The 21,690-nt window shown below is 45.9% G+C and overlaps 2 protein-coding genes across 2 annotated transcripts in view; both read right to left on the bottom strand.

Moving 5' to 3' along the window:
- ttn.2 (titin, tandem duplicate 2) overlaps window positions 1-21,690 on the bottom strand; it is a 187,914-nt gene that overhangs the window by 144,742 nt on the left and 21,482 nt on the right. Inside the window, 8 exon segments of the mRNA XM_076138549.1 lie at window positions 545-823; window positions 909-1,196; window positions 1,369-1,647; window positions 1,735-2,016; window positions 2,322-2,600; window positions 3,130-3,411; window positions 3,605-4,168; window positions 4,446-4,724. Coding sequence (XP_075994664.1) covers window positions 545-823; window positions 909-1,196; window positions 1,369-1,647; window positions 1,735-2,016; window positions 2,322-2,600; window positions 3,130-3,411; window positions 3,605-4,168; window positions 4,446-4,724 — 2,532 coding nt within the window.
- Window positions 5,130-21,515, bottom strand: LOC142989128 (uncharacterized). The gene is made up of 5 exons (XM_076138546.1): window positions 21,473-21,515; window positions 18,191-20,813; window positions 11,891-11,894; window positions 5,538-9,327; window positions 5,130-5,194 (listed from the first exon to the last, which is right to left on the bottom strand). The coding sequence occupies exons 1-5, from the start codon at window positions 21,513-21,515 to the stop codon at window positions 5,130-5,132; spliced, it is 6,525 nt and encodes a 2,174-aa protein (XP_075994661.1).

Below are 21,690 nucleotides of genomic sequence, written 5' to 3' on the forward strand. Positions count from 1 at the left end.
GTGCAGGTTGGTCCCGTGTGCAGGTTGGTCCCGATCTAGGGAAGAACCCATTAAGTTTTGGTGCCAGTCCGCCTGATGATGGCGCTGTAATAACTATCCTCACAGGTTGGACTATGAGTTTCTCAGTTGTAAGTCATTGCACCATTCCTAGATTTTCTGCCATTTTGAGTTTCTTGTAACTTCGTCAAAATGACTCATTAACGAGTAAGAGGTCTGAACTCTAATCAGGGCCTGTTGGTGACCTGACGATCCCTTAACCTGACTTTTAATGATTCCATCTGTCATGTTAAGCACTGAGGAAATCCCTCCTCCAAACCCTCCAACACTAAGTCAGTATCGTATCTACGTTTGGTGACTTGGTGCCTCTCAGCAGCAGACCTTTGCTTCCGCTTCATTATGGGTGAACTTAAAGAAAGTTAAATATTTGCCAATATGTCTGATGAAGGTTTATTAGACCTTCTAGTAAAAGACCATAAGTGAGTGGAAAGTTTAAAAACAAGCTATGTCAAGATTATGAAGAGATTTTCACAAAGCTGCGGAGCACCTTTGACGAAGAGGACCGCGGTACAGTCCACCTTTCCGGCATCGTTGGACACTTGGCACGTGTACTTATTAGAGTCACCGGGTTTGACGGCACGGAGCTCTAAGGAGCTGGAGGAGGCGTCTTTCTTTATAAACCGAGTGCCACCGGTTAAAATCTCTTTCTCCTCTCTGAACCATTTGACTGCCAAGGGGGGCGTTCCTGTGAAGGCGGCCCTGAGGCAAACTGTTGTTCCCGGAATAACGTCATGGTTTTCTGGTTTCAACGTAAATGCTGGGGGCTCTGAGGGCCGTAAAAAACAACGTTAGCATAAAAGTGTTAAATGTTCCACACAACAAAACAAACAGAATAGTCAAGCGTCGGTGACCTTTGACATAGAGTGTCCCACTGGTTTCCTTGAAGCCGGCTGTGTTGGTGGCTCTGCACTTGTAAACTCCAGAATCGTTCTTTTCCAGTCGGACTAGTCTCAGTGTGGCAGAGCTCTCTTTGAAATCAGGCTGCAATTTGGTTCCAGCTTGGATCTCCTGGTCATCTTTGAACCAGGTTATGGTCATGGGCTGAGACCCAGACACCTTACAGTCCAAGACCACATCACTACCAACATTACCATCCACTCTTTTCAGAGACTTTGTGAATGTCGGAGCCATTATCCGGTCTGGTTGTTAAAGAGGAAGGAAGTCTCAGTAACACATCAACATTGAGTGAACCAAAGAGAACAAACTCCCAAACATGACTTTGTGCAGGAGTTTGGTTGAAACAAAGACACGCTTTAACTTTCAACACTAGTAAATATGCAAGATTATGAAATGATGAAATGAAGGTCTGACCTAAAACTGTGACTGAGCACGTGCACTGGTCTTTCCCAACTTTATTGGACACCTCCATCTTGTAGTCTGTGGTGTCTCCCTTCTCAGCCGTGAGAATCTTCAAGCTGGCCACGTTTTCTTTCAGAGTCATTTTGTATTTACGTCCGCTGGTCATCTCCTTCCCGTCTTTAAACCATTTCACTTTGAGCTCTGGACTTCCTGAAATCGTGCATTCCAAAGTGGCTGAGTCGCCTGCCGTCACACTAATGGACTCTGCAGGTTCTACCACTCTGGCAGGTTCTGAGGTAAGACAAGCCAATTAATTATGAAAGAAAACAGTGAAGACACAAGAGTATAAAAGTTGAAACTTTTAAGTTCTGTTCTGACCTTGCACAGTCAAAGTCGCCTCACATCTCTGCTGCCCAGCTTCATTCTCAGCTTGGCAGGAATATTTCCCAGCATGGCCAATGGCCACCATAATGATCGAGAGGCTAGCGACATTGTTTTCAAACGTCATCTTTACGTTTGGATCGTCGTCTCTCAGTATGTCAGAGTCTTTCGTCCATTTAACGTTGATGGGGGCAGAACCTTTGATGGTTCCCTGGAGTTTTACAGTATTTCCCAACACTGCCGTCGCGTTCTCAATCCTCTTTAAGAATGTCGGTGGTTCTATAAAACACGTGAATAATTGACTGAGTGTGAATCATCACAGTGATGTGGTTTTGACGGATATTCTGGGAAATTACATTTCAACGAGGTCACTGACAATTTGTAACATTTACATCCATCTTAAATGTGTTGTGGCAGCACAACAGGGCACAGGGCCTGTTTACTTTTCAAGGCCAAATATCAATAAAAAGAAAATGGAGTGACGAAGTTTGGACACAATTTCCCTGAAAATCATTAAATCCACCAGAATACAGAGTAAAGCTCAAACCAAACATAACTCTTGAACTAATCCGGGGCTTACTAACCTTTGAGTTTAGCTAGCGCCTTTGTGATGACTTTACCCACATCGTTGGTTACGACGCACTGATAATCTCCAATATCGGCACTTTCAAAGGTCTGAATCTCCAACCTCGACATGGAGTCGTGAGACACGATTTGGAATTTGTGATCACTGCTGATAGATTTCTTATTTTTGAACCAGCTGATTTCAAAGGGTGCACTTCCTGCAATCTCACACTCCAGCTGAGCTGCAGCTCCTCTCACCACCTCCACCGTCTGCAGCTCTTTTCTGACTGACGGAGGCTCTGAGAGTCAGAGGGGAAGTTCACATGTTATTTCCTGCAGACGATTTGCCAACTCAACAAAACTGAATGTCAATCTGTGACCCCGTTTACATTTACATATTTAATCCTTCGGCATTATGTGGATGAGATCCGATAAGCCACATCAGTATTCAGCTATAAACGGTTTGCTAAAACTTTGTTAAACACGGCTTGAGAACTCTGTGGACCCTCTAAGCTCTCTACCCTCTAGCTCCTCCACCAGCTTATTCAACATGGTTCCCCCAAGAGGTCTTCCACCGTGGTGAGGAAGTTCCAGTTGTCAGTGCCCAGTGAAGAACTGACTAGAACAACCCAGTGTTTGTGTGCGTGTGTGTGTGTATAATATGACTGACTGACAACAAAACAGGAAGTCAACTGATGAGCCTATTTGCATATTACAAAAACCTTCCAGCCAAGACGAATTTGATCAGCGAGTGCAGATGTTTGTGGATGTTATCAGATTCAGACTAAATAACAAAATGTAAACGGGGTCTCCAACTATTGGACAAACCTTTTACAGAGACAAGGCTGCTGCAGCTCTCGCTGCCGGCACCATTTGACACCTCGCAGGTGTAGCTCCCACTGTCTGTAACAAGAAGGTTCACGATCTCCAAAGTGGAAACTCCACCTTTGAAAGATATTTTATATTTCTCCCCATCGCTGAGCTCCATCTCGTTCCAGAACCAGTGGATTCTGAGAACTGGCGAGCCTTTGACGGTGCACTGTAAGCGTGCAGCTATGCCCTGTTTCCAAGTTATCTTTGTTTCCATTTTCTTGACAAAGGCAGGGGGCTCTGTGTTTACGGCAAAAACCAAGAGATACTTATTATCAAAAGAGAGGAGACATTTTGTAAAAGTAAGTGAAAGAGAAATGCAAAAGAAGACAGCAATGCACAGAGTTAGCACCAGCTTGCAGAAAAGAATCCACCAGCACCAAGAGGTCAGTTTGTTGGTCAAAGCTAAGCTAGCTGAGTCCTTCGCTCTTACCTTGAACTGTCAATACAGCCTCGCAGGTCGAGCTGCCAGCCTCATTTGTGGCTGTGCATGTATATTTCCCAGAGTCCTTCAGTTTGGACTTGGGTATCTCAAGAACAGCCACCTTGTCCTCAAAGGACAGTTTGCAGTCCATACTCTGGTGGACTTTTTTGCCGTCCCTGCTCCAGGTGACGGTCACACCTATGTCCTCATCCACCTGGCACTCAAGCCTTAGCGGCTCATTAACTCCTGCCGACACAGACTCAAAGGGCTTAACAAAGGTGGGCTTGTCGCTGACCCTGAGGTCTGTGGTGAAGGTTGCCATGCCGACAGAGTTGGAGGCCTTGCACAGGTACACTCCTCTATCAGCCAGCTCAAGACTTTTAATTTGAAGGGAATACTTGTTCTTGTCGCTTTTCACGACACGGTTCTTGTCAGAGGAGATGGCTATGTTGTCCTTGTGCCAGACAACATCCATTGGTGAGGATCCAGTGAGGGAGCACTGGAGCACCGCCTGTTTGCCCACGTATAAGGTCATTGGTTCTGGTTTTGATACAAATACCGGTGGGTACATTTCTAAGGAGAGCAGGTAGAAAATTTTACATTTTAAAATAAAAATCAAAAAAAGGAAAACACACCAACATCAATGTGAAACTACTCTACGACGCACAGGTCAAAGCCTCAACATCATCTGGTCCAACACGTGACAGTAGGTCCAGGTTTATGAAGAAAAACATCATTTCCATACTGTACAACCATGACCCCAGCACAGTGGAAACATGTATATAATTCTCTCTCTCTCAAGCATTCCCATAGAAAAGCGCTGATCCAAAGTGCCCAGCTGGGCTCTTACCCGTTACAGTAAGCAGGGCGCCACAGCTATCGGTGCCGTGCTGGTTTGAGGCCTTGCAGGTGAACTCGCCACTGTCTGCCTTCCCTGGGTGCAGCAGCTCCAGACAGGAAGTGGTCTGGCGGCTGAGGATCCGGTACTTGTCGCTCTGTCTGATCTCCACCCCGGACTTGTACCATTTGAAGGTCACGCTCGGAGCATCGTTAACCTCACACTCGAACTTGGCCTGGCTGCCCACGTTGATCTCCAGCGCTGTGATTTTCTGCCTAAAGACGGGCGGCACTGAGGCGCGCCAGAACAGAGAAAAGGTCAAAGTTAGAAAATGACCCTAAAAAATATTTGAACATGTTGTTAAAGTGATACTCCAGTGATTTTGTTCCATTCAATAACCTACACACATGTAAAGTGATAACAGACATCTACAGAATAAGGCCCATATACAGGGAAACAAGTCAGAGACTGTGTTCAGATGTAAATGCACTGAAAATCATACAATTTTGTAAAAATCTCTGAAGTATCACTGTAAAGATGTGGGCTCATGGACAAGAATGGTGGAATGTGACGCAATGGTGGAAAGTTTCAGGAATGACTGTGGAGGAAAACAATACTGTTAAGGGTTAACAGGAAAGGTGGCAAGAACCCAAGACTCACGGCTGCCCTCAAATACACCAACCACCATTCTAACGTTCACACCGTGGGCCAAGGGTTCAGGCCAATGATCACAAGAAACAAGGAGTTCATGGCAGATGAAGCTAGGACAGCATGCAAACAAAGCACACGCGTGGAGATGATAAATGTGGGAGACCAGACTCTTGGTGTCATGCCAGTGAACATGGAAACAATGTAAAGATCCAGAACCATGACAACCACATTCACAGAGCGAGCACAAAGCCCAACATCATGATTGTCACAGTTCTGGTCTCCTGCCTCAGTGTGTGGGTGTGATGATGATGTTAGTACCGTGAACACCAGAGTGAAAAATGAAACCTGGACGTGAGGACAGGGACCCTGAAGGAGCCCGATCCAGTGAATTATTAGTGGTGCTCTGAGAAAATGGATGAATGAATGAATGATAAATTTGGCCTGGTATCAAACCTCTTGAGACCACCGTGAGTCTCGACGACGTTGTAGTCCTGCCGGCTTCATTCTCAGCCTCACAAACAAACTCTCCTTGATGTTTCTCCTTCACAACTTTGTTGATTGTTAGTGTGTACGTGTCCTGGTCTTTTGAACACTCCAACTCCTTGCCAGATTTCACCAATTGGCCATTGAAAAACCAGTTCACCTTGGTGACGTACTTAATGGTGGTGCTAAAAGTGGCTTTGCCATCCTCCGCTACAGAGGAGTCTTCAAGGGAGGTGATGATCACAGGGTGTTCACTCACTTCAGGTCTGGAGTCTATAACCTCCTCTTTAAAGACCTCCTCCCTGTGCTCCCTGTGGATACGAACATCCATTTCCTGCCTAGTAGGGGCCGCGGCAGGAGGCAGGTCGGTGGTGAAAACAGACGCGCCTACATCTCGCTCGTGGCTTTTCACGGTCACAGACCTCACCTCCTGACGTGAAATCTTCAAGGATTCTACACGGGCCTCGGTGGAGATCGTAACCATCTGGGTTGCAGTAGACTCTTCCATCTTTGCCGTCCTGGATTCTTGCACCACTAGCTGTCGCTCAGCCGCTGCATGTTGAACCGCCATCGCGGACTCTGTTTTCAGAGCTGCAGCCTGACATTTGATGGCAGTGAAATCAACCGCGCTCTCTGCTATGCTCACAGTTTCCACTACAGTGGACAAAACCTGCTTTGAATGGGCTGAACTCACCTGAGTTCTCTGGGGTTTGTCTAGCTGCATCGTGCCTGGCTGTTCTGAAGTCAAAACATTGGCTTCCTGGGAAACCATTGAGTGGAGAGCGGCCTGAATTTCAGACCTGAGATCAGCCGTTTGAGGGTACTCGCCCTCAAACGCCAGTGTGACCTCAATGGGTGCACCTGTGGTTGTGATTAGGTATGAAAATATGGCTCGCTTGGGCTGCCTTTGAACCTTGACTTCCTGTGGCGCTACAGCCTCTAAACTTCCTACAATGTCGGCAAGTAGGATCTGCTGGTCACTAGCCACAGCAGACTGAAGAGCATCTCTCAGCTGACGTCTAATATTCAGACTGGTGGATTTTGGAACCTGGATCACAAAGGTCATCTCTTTTGGAAGAGCTGTGCTGTCTTCGGACTCTGACGCCAAGAGGGACAGTTTGGGCTGTGTGGTAATGAGAACTTTACTAGACTGTGACTTACTGATCTCCTGAGAGATTTCACCCGTCAGCACTCGCTTCTCGTCCATCACAATGGACTGTCTGACCGACTGTCCCTCCTGGATCTGGACAGCAAAGTCCTGCTCTGCTGCCTCCAGGATGTGGCTACTCTCAGTGGAGATCTCCTTCTCCTCGATCTGGATCGGCTCGGTAGGAACCTTAGGCTCCCAGGCTGTCTGGCAGGTGGATTTTTCCACGGCTTCCAGACTTTTGGTGTGCCCCTCCTCTAAGGCCTGACTGTCTGACACACTGGTTACGTGCATGATGTTCCAGCGTTCCTCCTTCTGCACCAAAGCTCGCTGCTGCTTCATGTCGCTCATGAATGGCTTTTCCTTTGGCAGCTGCATGGGCTGAGATGTGAGCTGCAGGACACTCTGGGGCCTGGGCTCAATCCCAAGCTGTGACTGAACTCCTGTCACGGACACATTCAGGTCTGAGTGTAAATCCGCTGCGATCTCCCTTTTCTCCTCTGAGCTAGCTGCATGCTTTCTGGCCCGTTCCTGTTTTTGCACTGCCACCTGCTGATCAGGCTTCTCAATTACAAGAATTCCTTCTTTAGGCAGCGCCTCTACAGGCTGGGTGGACTGGATGTGCAGCACGGTCGGGTCTTCTGTCTGCGGCTGGAGGCTTACAGGGCTAGCCTTAGCCTGGAATTCTGATGTGTCCTCACAAACCACAGTCCTCTGCTCATCCTGGCTGATGGCGTGCAGCAGAGTTGGACTCTTGCTGCTGCCTGCCTGCTCAGATTCTGGTTCCTCACAAGTGAACCTCTCTGCAGAAGGAAGAAGGTCCTGATCTGTGATAACCTGCAGGTGCAGGAGCTGTTCTCCTTCTACCTGCGACTGAACAGATACGCTGCCATCCAGGCCGCAAAGCTGCTGAGTGCATTCAGCCTGCACCATCAGCTTCTCATCAGCCGTAAGCGCCACCTTCGTGACTTCATCTTTACAGAGCTGGGCCGTCTCTTTATGGGGCCTCTGTATAGAGAACATAGACTCCTTTGACAGCGTCTGTTTGGACTCATTAACCAAGACTAGGACTGGTCTGTGCTGTTCTTTACTGACAGAGGACTTCACAGCCGAGTCCGCTGTGGTGACCTCTGCAGTGTGGCCTTCAGCGAGAACTTGATTTTCTGCCGATTGGGCAGAGTACAAAATCTTAATGCCCTCTTTGACCTTGTAACCCCTCTCCTCTGGAGGTTTTGGGATCTGGTCAGAGTGCTCTTTCAGGATAGAGAGATTTGACTCCACCTGATGCCCACTGACGAGATGCTTAGGTTCTGAGGTCGGCTGCACATTGGTGGATTTCCCTGCCCTCGGACATTCTGTGCTCGTCGTAGAAAGTGGGGTGAGCTCCTCAGCCACAGCTGACATCACCTTTGACCTCTTCTCCAGAGAAGTCTGGAGCTCAATGACCTCAGGGCTTTGGATGCGATCACAGTGCTGCTCAGTGAAATCCTGACTATGTGCAACAGATGACGTGAAAGCCGCCGTATGAAGCTGTTTTGCAGGAACGGCTGAGACCTGTGGGGGGTGGGTAGGAACTACCAACACCCTCTCTTCAGTCTCGTGAGCTTGCAGCACTGCAGCCTGCTGGGTCAGCCGCTCTTTGTGAATGGTAGCAGCAGAGATATCAAACTCTTGGAGCGAGCTCACCTGCTCGCTGGGAATTATCTGACGGTCTTCTGTGCCAATTGTGTAAACCATCTGATCGGACTGAGCTCTGTCCTGACCCGGCAGGCTGACCTGGTACAAACGGGACTCTGTGGCCTGCTCGGTCACAGAAACCTTATAAGCTTTCTTCTGGACTACTGTCAGCGGCTCCTGCTGGCGAGAAACCGACACAGACTCCCTGAACACAACCAGCTCTGCACTACACGACGCCTCCCCAAACTGGTTGGAGGCCTTGCATGTATAGATGCCGCTATCTTCCTGTTTAACGCTGTTGAAGTTAACAAAGCCAGAACCGTCTGGTTTGGCCACTATGATGCAGTTTTTGCTGGGCTGGATCTGGAGGGCCCTTTTGAACCATTTCACCTCAGGCATCGGATCAGCAGCAACTTTGTATTTAAAGGAGACCTCACCCCCCTCTGAGCACCGCACAGGTTGAATCTGGACTGTGAAAGTGGGAGGCTGACCCGTGACCTTGAACATCTTTTCCACCCATCTCTCTGCCTGACTGACGTCCCTCTTTTTTACCTCCAGGAAGGTGGTACAGGTGGTCTGGCCAAAGCGGTTTGATGCGGTGCAGGAATACTCGCCCCCGTACTCTGAGGAGGGCTGAGTTATTATTAGTGTGAACTTCTCCCTCTCCTCTACCAGTTTGTAAACCGAGGAGCTCTTTATCAGATTCCCGTTGTGAAACCACTGGACGGTGGGTTTGGGGAGGCCAGACACTGTGACGGTAAACTGTGCGGCCTCCCCAGGGGTCACCACAGCAGCTGGGGCCAGCTGGCTCAGGAAAACTGGTTTTTCTTTTTTCTTCTCTAAAGTGGAAGAGAAATGTTTGGACTCTGGCTGGAGCTGGAGTGTTTTGGATTTCTGAGGAATCTGCAGACCAGTGGAGAAGATCTCCTGTTGTTCCTCCACAGTGGTGATGGTGGCGCTATAGCACTCTGTCGGGAAATATTCAGCAAGGTTGATAAAAAAAAAAAAAGATCTCATTAATTTCAGTGTATATAAAACTTGACTGTTATTTATCAGGCAGTGAGCTCTTATGACCACTAGATGTTCTCATTTACTAGAAACTACAGTGGAAGAATTTGTGGAAATAAAATCCTTAAAGATTCTTTTAACTTAATGGCATAAGACAAGGTTTTTCAGCAAAAGCATTTCTATAAATTACACAGTTTAATACAACATATAGTATAATACTTAACTGAATGACAATCTATTAATCAAATTATATCATTTTAAACATAATTAAATTTAAAAAGGAGTTTTGTCAAGTAGAACTGTGACACGTTAGAACAGTTTGACATCTTCGATTGTGCAGCTTTATTCATCTTTTCATTGGTAATTATAAACACTATTAAATAATTTACTGAATAAATATAATCTGTCTTGTTAAATGGAATTGTTAATTGTTCTAACATTGAATGCTAAAATAAAGTCATAAATGTATAAAGGATAAACACTTAAAAAAAGTATCTATATTTATTTAATTTGTGATTTTTGCTCAAATCCATTTGCCTTCATTGAGATTATTACACCATCATCATCATCATCATCATCGTCCAGGTGTAGCTGCTTACACACCCTTTCAAAATAAAATGTAATAAATAACGTCTTATTTTGATTTGACTTTTTTTGTTTTTATCTGAAATTCCAGAATTTGTTGAAGAATTCACATATTTACCACTTGCCGGTGTGATGAAGCGAAAACAAATCACCTGAATGCAAAAAATGCCCAGATTTGACCTACAGCCTTTTATTTGTTATTATTTTATTATACAAACTCACTAACAAACCAATATGACGTCTGTACAACAAGCCACATTTCCTTTACCACAGCAGCTTCATGTTTCACACCAAAGTCTCATTACAGAAATATATTTACATCAAAACATTCAATAAAAAACTTTCACAGTGTTTTCGTTTTATCAGCCGTAATATTTTTTCAAACACGGCATAAAACTGAAACATGCAAAAACAGCTTAAATAAAATACATAAAAAAAACAAAACAAGAGTAAACTTTTGTTAATTGATTTAAGTAAACTATGACAAAAATTAAATGATAATTTTTCGGTTCGACCAGTAAAATCATTCTAAAAGTTTTGACTCTTGAATAATTGTATGTATTTTGAAGTTTTTGATTTCATGTTATTTTTCAGACTTTTCTCTCTCACTTCTTCAATAATTCAAGTCTAAAATTGATACCGTTACCATTTATTTTTACGTTTTTACACAAGTGAGTGAAAATTATTTTTCCTTGACTCATGAGTTCCATAGAATTTATTGTCCAAGCTCTAATAATTATGGTTTATGTGACAGATCCCAACTTTTCGATCAACCCTCATGTTCAAATTTGCCCATAAGACCATAAAGACCAAACAATTTCACTGACAAACATTTTATAAAAGCTATGATGTTTGTTTTCTCAGCTGAAAAAATAAAACGCTACGAAACATTGATGACTGCTGTGTAACATTTTCAAACATTCATTTGCATTTGATGTAAATTCTGTATGATGGTAAAAACCTCAAACCAGTCAACTTGCAGTGAAGAGTTTTAAGAGGGAAAATGAAGAAAATGTGTGAAAAAAACTAACAGGAAACAGCTTCATGTAAAATACTTGCAATAAGAAACTAAATCAGAAAAAGCTACATATTCTTTCATATTCAAACAAAATCTATATGTAATTAAATATTTCTTAGTTGCTGTGTGAAGTTTTACACAAACTTCATAAATATTTTGTTCTTTGTTCTATTTATTTTCTTTCCTATGTTTATTTATTTTTATTAAAAACAAGTTAAAACCACATGAAGGTGAAAAAGCTCAAAATTAACGTTGAACATTGAAACTGTTAAAATTGGAAAGCAGAAAAGTTCACGTCCAGGTGACTTAGCAACAAGTGTTCAATTAGCAAAGATCATTTAATACAAGAATGGAGGATTGGTGTCTTTGTGAAGAATCTTGTTTCATTTCATTCATTTGACATAATATTAGGCAGTCAAACTGTTACACGCATCACCCGATACACGCAAACGTGTGTACACAAATGAATTTAGCGTATTAGAATATTTGTTCCTGCGTCCTGTATTTAGTTCATTTAGTTTTGATCTTTTTCACCCCTCATGTAACTTCAACTTGCACCTTCCGACCTAAAACACCTTCAGCAGAGCCGAGGTCTCAATGGACCCTGCCGAGTTTTGGATGATGCACTTGTACTCTCCTGCATCGCTCTGAGTCACGTTAGTGATGAGCAGATTAAAATGTCCGGCGGTTTTCTCTTGGATTATGCACCTGCAGTCTACAACTTGCTCTCCGTCTTTGTACCACTCGGCAGACGGGTTCGGTTTCCCTCTGACCAGACACTGGAGGATCACTGGTGTGCCTACCACAGCTGTAACATTAGTTAACGGGATGATACATTTCGGAGGCGCCTCGGTCACCTGGAAGTGGAAGCTGCACATATCAGAGGACTTCCCTTTGAACTCAACCTTGTCGTCTTTCGCTGGCTCTGCAAACACGTCAAAGTTAATGCTAACGTATTTCTCTCCCTGTTCACTCGTTTCCTTGTCCGTATTTGCAACTAATCTGACTGCTCGCTGCGACTCGTCTGCCTCCTGCTCAAACTCAAACTCAAGTTCAATTTCGGACACCTGCTCGCTGTCAAATGATGTGTTACCAACCATTAAGTCAAATTTCTGTGGCTGGACCTTGGCACTGCCCAGCGACACCGCGGTAAGCTCCCGGCCCCTGGTCTTCCCAGAGAACGCTTTGCCATTCAAGACCATCAGGGAGGCCCTACACAACGTCTCCCCGACCACATTTATAGCCCTGCAGGTGTAAATACCACTGTCCTGAGTTGTAACCTTGAAGATCTTTAGGAAGTGGTTGTCTCCATCAGAGGAGTGTAAATATTTTTTGTTATCGTGAGGAATCTTCTTGTCTGCATTGAACCAAGAGACGATAGGGGACGGGATTCCCATCAAGGAACACTCAAACATGATGGTGGTGCCCTCTGGAGTCTCCATATCACAGATGGGATTGATAAACCTTGGAGGCATCTCAGTAACCTCAAAAGCTATTTTGAGATCATCGTGCTCTTGGGTGACAAAGTCCACAGCACCCTCCTCGTAAATACTTGGCAACACGTCCAAGGATATGATCATGCTCTTGTTGTCTGCGGTGTACTCAGGTATGGTTATGATCTTCACCTGTTTCTCAAACTCTTTCACCTCGTTTTCATCCAGCTCCACTTCCAGAAGGATTTCCTGAGGGGACGGAGTTCGAGATGAGTCATCTTCCTCCACATCAAACTCCATCACGTGCTGATGGGTGACAGCAGGTGGAGCAGGCAAGAACCTCGCCTCCTGAGACACAACAATCACTAAAGCGACACTCCTGGCTTCTCCCACATAGTTCACTGCCTCGCAGATGTACTCCCCCTGGTCAGCTTTGGTGACATTTTGTACTGTTAAGGAGATGCTGTCGCCATCCCTCCCAATTTTCACCCTGTCATCGGGCACAAGATGGGTTTTGTTGCAAAACCATCTTACTTCAGGGGAAGGCAGGCCGAAGACCTCAGCATAAAATGTCAGAGATTCATTTTCAAAAACTCTCTTCTTGATGAGGGGCTTGAGGAAGGCAGGCGGTATACCCTGCACTTTCTCCTGAAGCATTGCAAGGCCTAGAGATCCTCTGCACTTGGAGAGGAATTGTGTCTCATCAAAGCTCAATCCAGGAGGGGTGGTTCCAATACCCTCATCAGCAGGAGACCTCAGGTACTGAACTGGAGAGAAGAACCTCTCGCTGGAGTCACCTGATGAAGGTCTCTTGTGTTCTACAGGGGAGAAGAGATATTCCTGAGGGGTCATGAACCCTCCAGGACTAACTGTTGTGGGAGTGTGGAAAGACTCAGGAGATTTGGGAGTGTGGAAGGCATCTGCTAGGGGTTGCGAGACCTCAGTTGATGAGCCCGGGGTGTAGAACCTTTCAGTTAGTTCAGCTATGTCCTCACTCGCAGTACTTCCAATCTCTATGGACATCTCAGACTCAGGGGACAGCGGCCTGCCCCAGTCTGTCGGAGGGTGATAGTAGTCATACACCGCACCAAAAGTTACCTCCTCTTCCTCCATGGAGCCAATTCCTGCAGCTGCTGTCCCAGACTCAGCTGCCGATGCCCCATCCAAACCACTGCGTTCAGAAATACATTCAACCTGCTTCACTGTTTCCTGGGAGTCAACGTCATCAGACGGAACACGTTTCTTGACTGTGCTTTCAGCTTTAGGTTTAATAACAAGCAATTCAGGTTCAGGCTTCACTGTGAGATCAGCTACTTCAACCTCAAACTGTGTATGGGGATGGACCACATTAGCAGCCAAAGCCTCCTCTGCCACTTCAGAGATATCTGGCTGAGAGTCGGGTTTACTGACACAGAGTCCGCTGTCCAAAGAGCTCTCTGGTAAGGAAATCAAGCACTTCCTGACAAAACTATCCTCAGAGGTCTCCGGGATGGAGACAGGCTGCTCACTATCAATTCTGTGCATAAAACCTTCTGGCATGGTGACTATGTCTTCCCTGCCAACTTTAAGCATAGAGGGCTGTAGAATGGAGGCCAGGTCCTCCAAGGCTGTTTTGTCTTTCGGTGGCTGTGAGACTGAGATCTCCCCACTGACAAATGTGTCCTTATAGGAGTCTGGAATGGTTGCCAAGGCCTCCTTGACAGTTGTGCCCTCACAGGACTCAATGATGTGACCCAACACTGGGACTGAGGCTATCTCCCTGGTGACAAATTTGTCCTTATAGGACTCGGGGATAGTTGTCAAGGCCTTTCCAACAGTTGTGTCCTTAGAGGACTCAAGGGTGTGATCAAACCCTGGAACTGAGGCTATCTCCTGGGTGACAAATTTGTCCTTATAGGACTCTGGGGGGGTTGCCAAGGCCTGCTCAACAGTTGTGTCCTTAGAGGACTCAAGGGTGTGATCAAACCCTGGAACTGAGGCTATCTCCCTGGTGACAAATTTGTCCTTATAGGACTCTGGGGGGGTTGCCAAGGCCTGCTGAACAGTTGTGTTCTTGGAGGACTCAAGGGTGTGATCAAACCCTGGAACTGAGGCTATCACCCCGCTGACAAATTTATCTTTGGAGATCGTTGGAATTGAGACCGACTCCTGCATGACAAATTTGTCCCTATAGGACTCTGGAATGGTTGCCAAGTCCTCCTGGGCAGTTGTGTCCTCAGATGACTCAAGGGTGTGAACCATTTCCTTCCTGACAACTTTTCCTATGATGATTTTTGGCGAGGACACCAGCTCCTCCTTCATAACTTTGTCTTTGGAGGTCTCTAGGGTTGATGCCAAGTGTGTGCTGGCAGCCGTGCCCTTACAGGACTCAGGGATGTGGGTTGACTGCTCCCTCATAACTCCATGTTCTGGGAATGAGACAAACTCCTGACTGACATCAACATCCTTGCTCACTTGCCTCACCTGAGGCACAGAATGAAATTCCTCCATAATTCCTTTAATCTTGTGTTTCCCAAGTTCATCCTTTTTATTTCCCCGCTCTGTCTCACTCAGGGCTTCAATCATAGAAATTTCAACTTCACCGCTAACAGGGGACGACTTTGCAATCTGCTTCTCAGATTCAGAACCTTGTTTGGGCTTAACCACATCACTGCTATGACCTGAAGGTCTAGCAGCGTGTTTTTGTACTGAGGTCCTCTCGGTCTGGAAAGGAATGAAGCTGCTGGTTCTGTCAAATGTACGCACATTCTTTTCAACTTCACCTGCCGCTATTTGTTCAAGAAAACTACCTGGTTCCTGCAGAAACACTGGTTTAGGTCTGACCACCTCTGGGGACTCCTCTACCTCCTCAATGAACTGTTTAATTACACCTGGAGTTTCAGTGAAAACTGCTCCTTCCATAGATCTCTTATCAACCGTACCATCCTTGACTGAAGATGCCTGTGAAGAGGCCAATTCAGACACTTGTTTGACAACTCTTTGAGGTATCAAAACTGTCTCTGCGCCAACACGCAGACCTTCCGGAGAACCTGGGTTCATTCTTTCAGAGTCAGTTTGTCCTTGTGTTCCTTTTACACAAACAGCGTCATGTTTAGCTAGACTTTCCTTCAAGTAGCTTGGAACTACTTGTGCCTGCTGATCAGGAGGAACAGCCACTGCAGGGATAAACTCCTCAGGGAAACATGTTTCCATTTGATGCTCTTCGTGAGATGGCGAATGAGTTAATGTGCCTGGAGAGTCTGATTCAAAGGCTTGTTTAATCAGACAAACTTTGATGACAGCAGCAGAGGCCTGCAGACCACAGCCAGATATGACAGGAGGCTCTCTGGAGACAGTAGGTCTGGATTTGAGGACTTTGGGTGACCGATCTGACAGGACCTGTGAAGTGATAGTTTGACTGGTAATCACAGGTTTCTTGAGATTGCCAGATAAGGTGATTGGAGATTCCTTCACACAAGCAGTTGGTATAAAAATATCATGCTCTGCAGCAAAATCACCTGAGAACTCTATAGGTTCAGCGACTTGGAATGACACGTCAGAGACACTTGTAATTTCTCCTCGCTTATTTTTAGCAACGCATTTATAAACTCCAGTGTCCAAATTTGTAAAGTTGTAGACGTAAAGGCTGTAAACTTTATCATTTTCCTCCATTTTGTATTTATTCTTAGTGGTTGCAAGGCAAATGTCATCATGGTACCATGTGATGTGTGGCACAGGTTCACCTGTAATCACACACTCTAACACAGCAACGTCCCCCTCACAACAGCTGATGTTCTCTAATTCACTGAGCACACAAGGCGCTTGGCCAACCTCATCAATGGAGAAGGTGAACTTGTGTTTTACAGGTTGAAGAGCTTCCTCATCACTCAACACTTCTGAGGGTTTTTCTGTAACCATAGATCCTGATTTCTTCTGAGTGTGTTCCTGTGTCATCTCCAAGACAGGCGTTGGAGCAGTGACTCGGATTTCTACAGGAGAAGATCCAAGTGATTTATCTGTACAATGATGTTTGCGGATTACCACCTGAGGTACATGGAGCCTGTCCTTTCCTGTGTGCATGTAGGACCCCAGTTCCTCCTCAATCTGACCCTCCAGGTTTTCATCTCCCATCTTCAGCTCCTCTGTGACAACCACCTCCTGTGTGACTCCATAGCTTCTTACCACCTTCTCATCTGAGATCTCCAAAGTGGCACTGCAGGCACACTTGCCAAATTTGTTGGTTATGAGACAGTCATACGTTCCCTCATGGTCTGTGGTTGGATAGATGGTGAGAATTGATTCGTTAGATTTGCTCATGATGCTGTAGTCAGGGTTGTGGGTTAATGCGTGGCCATCTTTCAGCCAGGTGACTGCTGGTAGAGGGTCCCCCCGGAATCTGCAAATGAACTCGGATATCTCACCAATTTGTACTTTAACTGAGGATATTTCTTTCGCAAATACTGGCCCACAACCTTTAGCAGGATTGTCGTCTTGCTTCACCTTCTCAGACTCTCGAATTTGGCACATACCCTCTTTCCTTATCATGTCAAGGCTCTCATCCACCCTCTGCTTTGACCTTACCACCTCGGTTTTCACAATTCCAAGATCCTTCTGCTCCTCCCATTCACTACTTTCTTTGGGGTTTTCCATTGCATCGCTCACTTCTGACCGCAAGCATTTGCTACCAGCTTTATCAGCAGTAATACTGAGCTCCTCCCTGCTCCTCCTACGCTCTGCATCTTTTTGTTGAATATGGCATGAAGAAGATTCTCTGAAAACCTTATGATGGCTAGTCAGTTCATGTCCCCTCAGAGGAAAGCTAGTATGAAGTGTGGGTGAGACCCTCCTAATGGCTTGAGGCTCTAGATCTTGTACAAGAGAAGATGGAAAGTCATCAGAATTTTTAACAGGACCACCATCATGGGTGGTATGATGTTTTCTGAGAGGAAGTGGTGGCTCATCAGAAGTACTTTGTTGACAAGTTGATGGCTTTCTTGGAATGGTCTCTTGTTGGGATGTAGTGCCATAACCAGCCAGGTGAGCATGGGGAGGTTCATTAGTGGTTGTTGGCATACAGGTTGGTTCTCTGTGAGATGAACGGTCAGGGGTGTATGTCTCATAAGGTAAATTAACATGCCAAGGTTGAGTGCTGTCTATTGGTAGACTACGAGAATCAAACGGTAACCTGGTATCAGGTGATTTGTGTTGTTGACTGTCCACAGCCCAATCTGACTCCAGCTCAGTCACTTCCTCTGGTTCCAGGACATCCTGTTGCCATTTCAGGATACGCTGAGCTAGTGCCTCCTCCTCACTTACAAAGTACTCACTGTCCATTTGCAGTCTGGTCTCACGGCCTTCTGTCAACAGTTCACCATGAGGTGGCCACTGTGAGAGAGTCTCCTGCTGATCTTGGAACTCAGCAGGAATCGTCTCAAACATCAGGAATCTCTCTTTGGCTGTTTTCTCTTGGCAAACCTTTCTATCGTGCACCACTTCAGACTGTGGAACGAGCTGTGTAGAAGGTTCAACTGAAACAACATTTCTCTCTACTTTGGGCACCTTTTCAGATTGGAATGGTGAATAGCCCTCTGTCCAGGTGGATTCCAGCTCTACAGACTTCTCCTGTTCAATCAGAACATCCTGCTGCCACCTCATGATGCGCTGGGTCAGGGCCTCTTCTTCACTCACAAACTTCTCACTCTCATTCTTCAGCTCAGCAATATTCTCCCTGGATAGCTGAAGCTCACGTTCCCCTTTCATCTTGTCGTGCAGCAACGTATTTAATGTTACACTTGATGATTCAGCCACTGTTTCTTCTGCTGCTTTGGCTTTTAGTTGGGGGGATTTCTGAATCAGTGTGACCGAGGTCTCAGGTTCAACATCTCCTGCTCTGGCTCTCATTCTGGGTGACTTCATGTGTAAGGGTTTAGTTGTTTCAGCTTCCTCTCTGACTCTTGCTTTAGGGGATTTAGGGGGTGGAGTAGGTAAGTTGGTTGGTTCAACATCTACCAATGTTGAATCAACCCTACGTGGGTTACTGGAGGAGGGGAGGTTTTCCACCAGTTCCTTCTGGGTGGACATGTGGTCCTCAGGCTCCGTGCACTGAGCTTCTACTGGCGTGGGCAGATCGGTTTCAGGGTGAAACATCTCCTCGTCTGACATCTGAACGTCTTGCTGCCACTTCATGACCCGAAGGGCCAAGAGTTTCTCCTCACACTGCATCCGCTCAGCATCCAGGCTCTTTTGGTATTGAACCTTCAGGGACGCCTCCTTTTCAGGCGGCTTAGCAGTGTCTCCATCCTCTTGAGTGACTGCTACACTTTCCTCAGCAGTTCTAACAGGTCCAGGCCTGGATGGCTGTTGGAGTCTGACCTCTGCTCGGGCTATCATTCCCTGCAGCCCCCCAGTTTCCACTTCTGCACTGGCTTTGACTATGGGTGACTTTGTAATCGAAGTAGAAGCTTGGACTTGGGCTTTGGCTGCAGTTTTAGGTGATTTAAGTTGTGAAAAAATTGCCTCGTCACTTTCTACCATCCTTGGTTTTATCCTGGGTGATTTATGGGAAGAGGTGAGCAAAGACTCTGATTCTCCAGCTGTTCTTTTTTCCACCAGCTCCTGCTGGGTGTGATTGTGGTCCTCAGGCTCCATGTACTGAACATCTGCTGGCACGGGTACCTCTGTTTCTGGATGAAATGTCTCCTCTTCTGACTTCTGCACCCCTTGCTGCCATTTTCTGATCCGAAGGGCCAGGAGTTTCTCCTCGCACTGCATTCGCTCAGTGTCCAGGCTCTTTCCATACTGAACCTTCAGGGATTCTTCTGCAACCTCCTCTTCATATGGCTCAGCTGTGGCTTTCAAAGAATCCTCTGGTGTTATGGTTTCACTCATGTACCTCTCCTTGGATTTGACTTTTGCATATCCGGTTGAGTCTGTGACCTCCTCCTGAACAGACACAAAGCTAACAGAACTTTCTGTGTATTCCAATGTTCCTGCCTGACCTGGTTCCGTCTTTAAGTTTAAAGCTTTATTCTTTCGCTCAGTAAGCTCCCTGTGATGCTGATTTAGCACAAGTCCTGGTTTAACGTCTGCTTGAAGTTCAGCTGAAGTCTCGTCATTTTTATCCTCTGCTACTTGCACATCAGACTTAATCCCCACCGGCTGTACCACTGTATCAACCAACTCTCCTCTCATGATCTGAATGGCTCTGGTTCTGGACTGAGGCTCAAACGAGTGCCTGGCATGAGGATGGGAGGGCTCTCCTGCACTTGAGGTTTTACCTTGTATCTCTCCATGACCCTCTCCTAGGTCGAAGGATCGATTAAAATGCTGCACATCAGGAAGAGAGGCAGGTTTGACCCTGAGTCTGTCTATGTATTCCGCATAGCTGGACTCGCTGGCAACTGATTCTGCCTCAAACTCAGATGAGGACATGGTTGAGATCGAGAGCCTCTTCTTCTGTCTGACAGCTTTTTGAAGTGAGGTGAGCTTTGTCCTGACCTCGTTGTGGAGGCTCTCGGTATCACTGAACCTCTCACTGTACCTGTCACTGCACCTGTCACTGAACTTATCGCTGTACCTGCCACCTGTGCGCCGGTCACAGTAAATATCACTGAATCTGTCGTTAAACCGTTCAGACCTTTCAAACATGGGGGGAGGGGACCTTGCACACTCAGAGGCCGTCTCCAAATGCTTTGACTCTTTCTCTGTCTCCTTCTCTTTAGATTGCAAAGCAGACTGAAAGTAGACGGTACGCACCACAGCAGTTTTAGATCGAGACCGTCCCTGATGCACTTTGGAAATCTTGTCAAAAGGAGATCCAACACACCTGAGGTCAACCCTAATCTTCCTTTCTTTCCTCTGATCCACCATAGTGTCAATGCGATCATGGGCCCTGGCTGAACGTCTAACAAAGCTCAGGAAGTTCGCAGACTGCTCCTCCCTCAGTGACACCAAGAGCGATGCGGTGGATTCAGCAGACCCTTCTGAATTTAATGCCATAACTTTATAACTACCCGAGTCCTTTTCTTTTATACAATCGAAAACCAGACTAGTAGTGTGTATGTGCATCTTGCTCTCTGTCATGATCTTACGTCTACGCTCTTTAGGAATCGGCCTGTTATTATGGAACCAGAGGATCGTCGGCGGAGGGCAGGCAACCAGTTTACATTTTAAAACCACTGGATCGCCCTCCAGAACCGACTGGAACTTAAGTTTTTTGGTGAACGATGGCTTGATGTTCTCTGTCCAGGAGCTGACCGATGACGTTCGGCTGGTGCAGCGATTAGCTGACACCAGGCCGTGGTCCAGGAAGTCCTCTGTGTCAGAAAATGCTTCTCTCAGCGGCCGGCCGCCGACGAGATCTGCTCTGCCGCTCACTGTTCCTTCGTGAGGGAAGAGTTCTGTGAAGGGAAACAGATTTATATCAGAACACCACAAACTCCAGGGGTAAAAAATAAAGGAAAGTAATGTATTAAATGCATGCTGCAAGTCACAATGCCAAAGGAAATAATTTCACTCACCATATTTGTTCGAATAAACGCAAGACTTGATTCTTTTTTTTTAGAAATCTGCAGGAAGTTTTGATCCTTCATCTGTGGAAATTTCTTCAAAACATAAATTATTGTATTAAAGCATTCTGTTTCAGGGGAGCTGATGGACTGACAGCTGCTCACTTTACTTTTTGGTATTCAGGGTTTTCTTGGTACGATATTTTGGTATTCCTTACCTGACTTGCAGACAGGAGAATAAACGCCCTTTCTAATCCTTAAATGTAAAGGGAATAAACGATGCAAAGGTATCGATATCTCAGGTGGGATTTTTCCAAAAAGTTAAAGATACAAAGCTGTTTGGGTGAGAAGGCGTTTATTCGAACTAATATAGTTCACTGGTGTTATTTAGAAGGCAAACCACAGGAATCACATCCCACTATCTGCAAGCCAGGCTGAGAAATATCTGATTGCAGGAGGAAGATTTCAGATCCAGATGCACCAATTTTTAGGAGAAATGAAAGAGTTGTGGCTATGATCGTATCTTTTAAAGCTTTAAAAGATACACAGACTGCACTTCCATCCTTCTCTGGGAAAGATCAGAGGAACCTTCATGCCAAAAAGGACCGAACGGACAGATGCAAAGAAAATGCAAATTTCAACAAGCAAGTCCTCAATTGCTGGCCTGGAGGAAAACCACGAAACATTATCGCCACGGTGACACAGAGGAAAATACAGACAGGAAGACATTTCTACCCACACACGTAAAGATGACATGCAACTTCGGGTG

The sequence above is a fragment of the Genypterus blacodes genome, unplaced genomic scaffold (genome assembly GCF_046128005.1).
Source record: "Genypterus blacodes isolate CSIRO-AG114 ecotype Tasmania unplaced genomic scaffold, CSIRO-AGI_Gbla_v1 ptg000376l_1, whole genome shotgun sequence".
Taxonomy (NCBI): Eukaryota; Metazoa; Chordata; class Actinopteri; order Ophidiiformes; family Ophidiidae; genus Genypterus; species Genypterus blacodes.

Bases quoted from the DNA above. Each gene is read 5' to 3' on its own strand.
- LOC142989128 (XM_076138546.1), bottom strand. From the start codon at position 21,515: ATGAAGGTTCCTCTGATCTTTCCCAGAGAAGGATGGAAGTGCA. The intron at 20,814-21,472 runs GTCTGTGTATCT...TTCCCTTCACAG, and splicing joins CAGAGAAGGATGGAAGTGCA to AACTCTTCCCTCACGAAGGA. The intron at 5,195-5,537 runs GTTTGATACCAG...ATGCTGTCCTAG, and splicing joins ACTCACGGTGGTCTCAAGAG to CTTCATCTGCCATGAACTCC.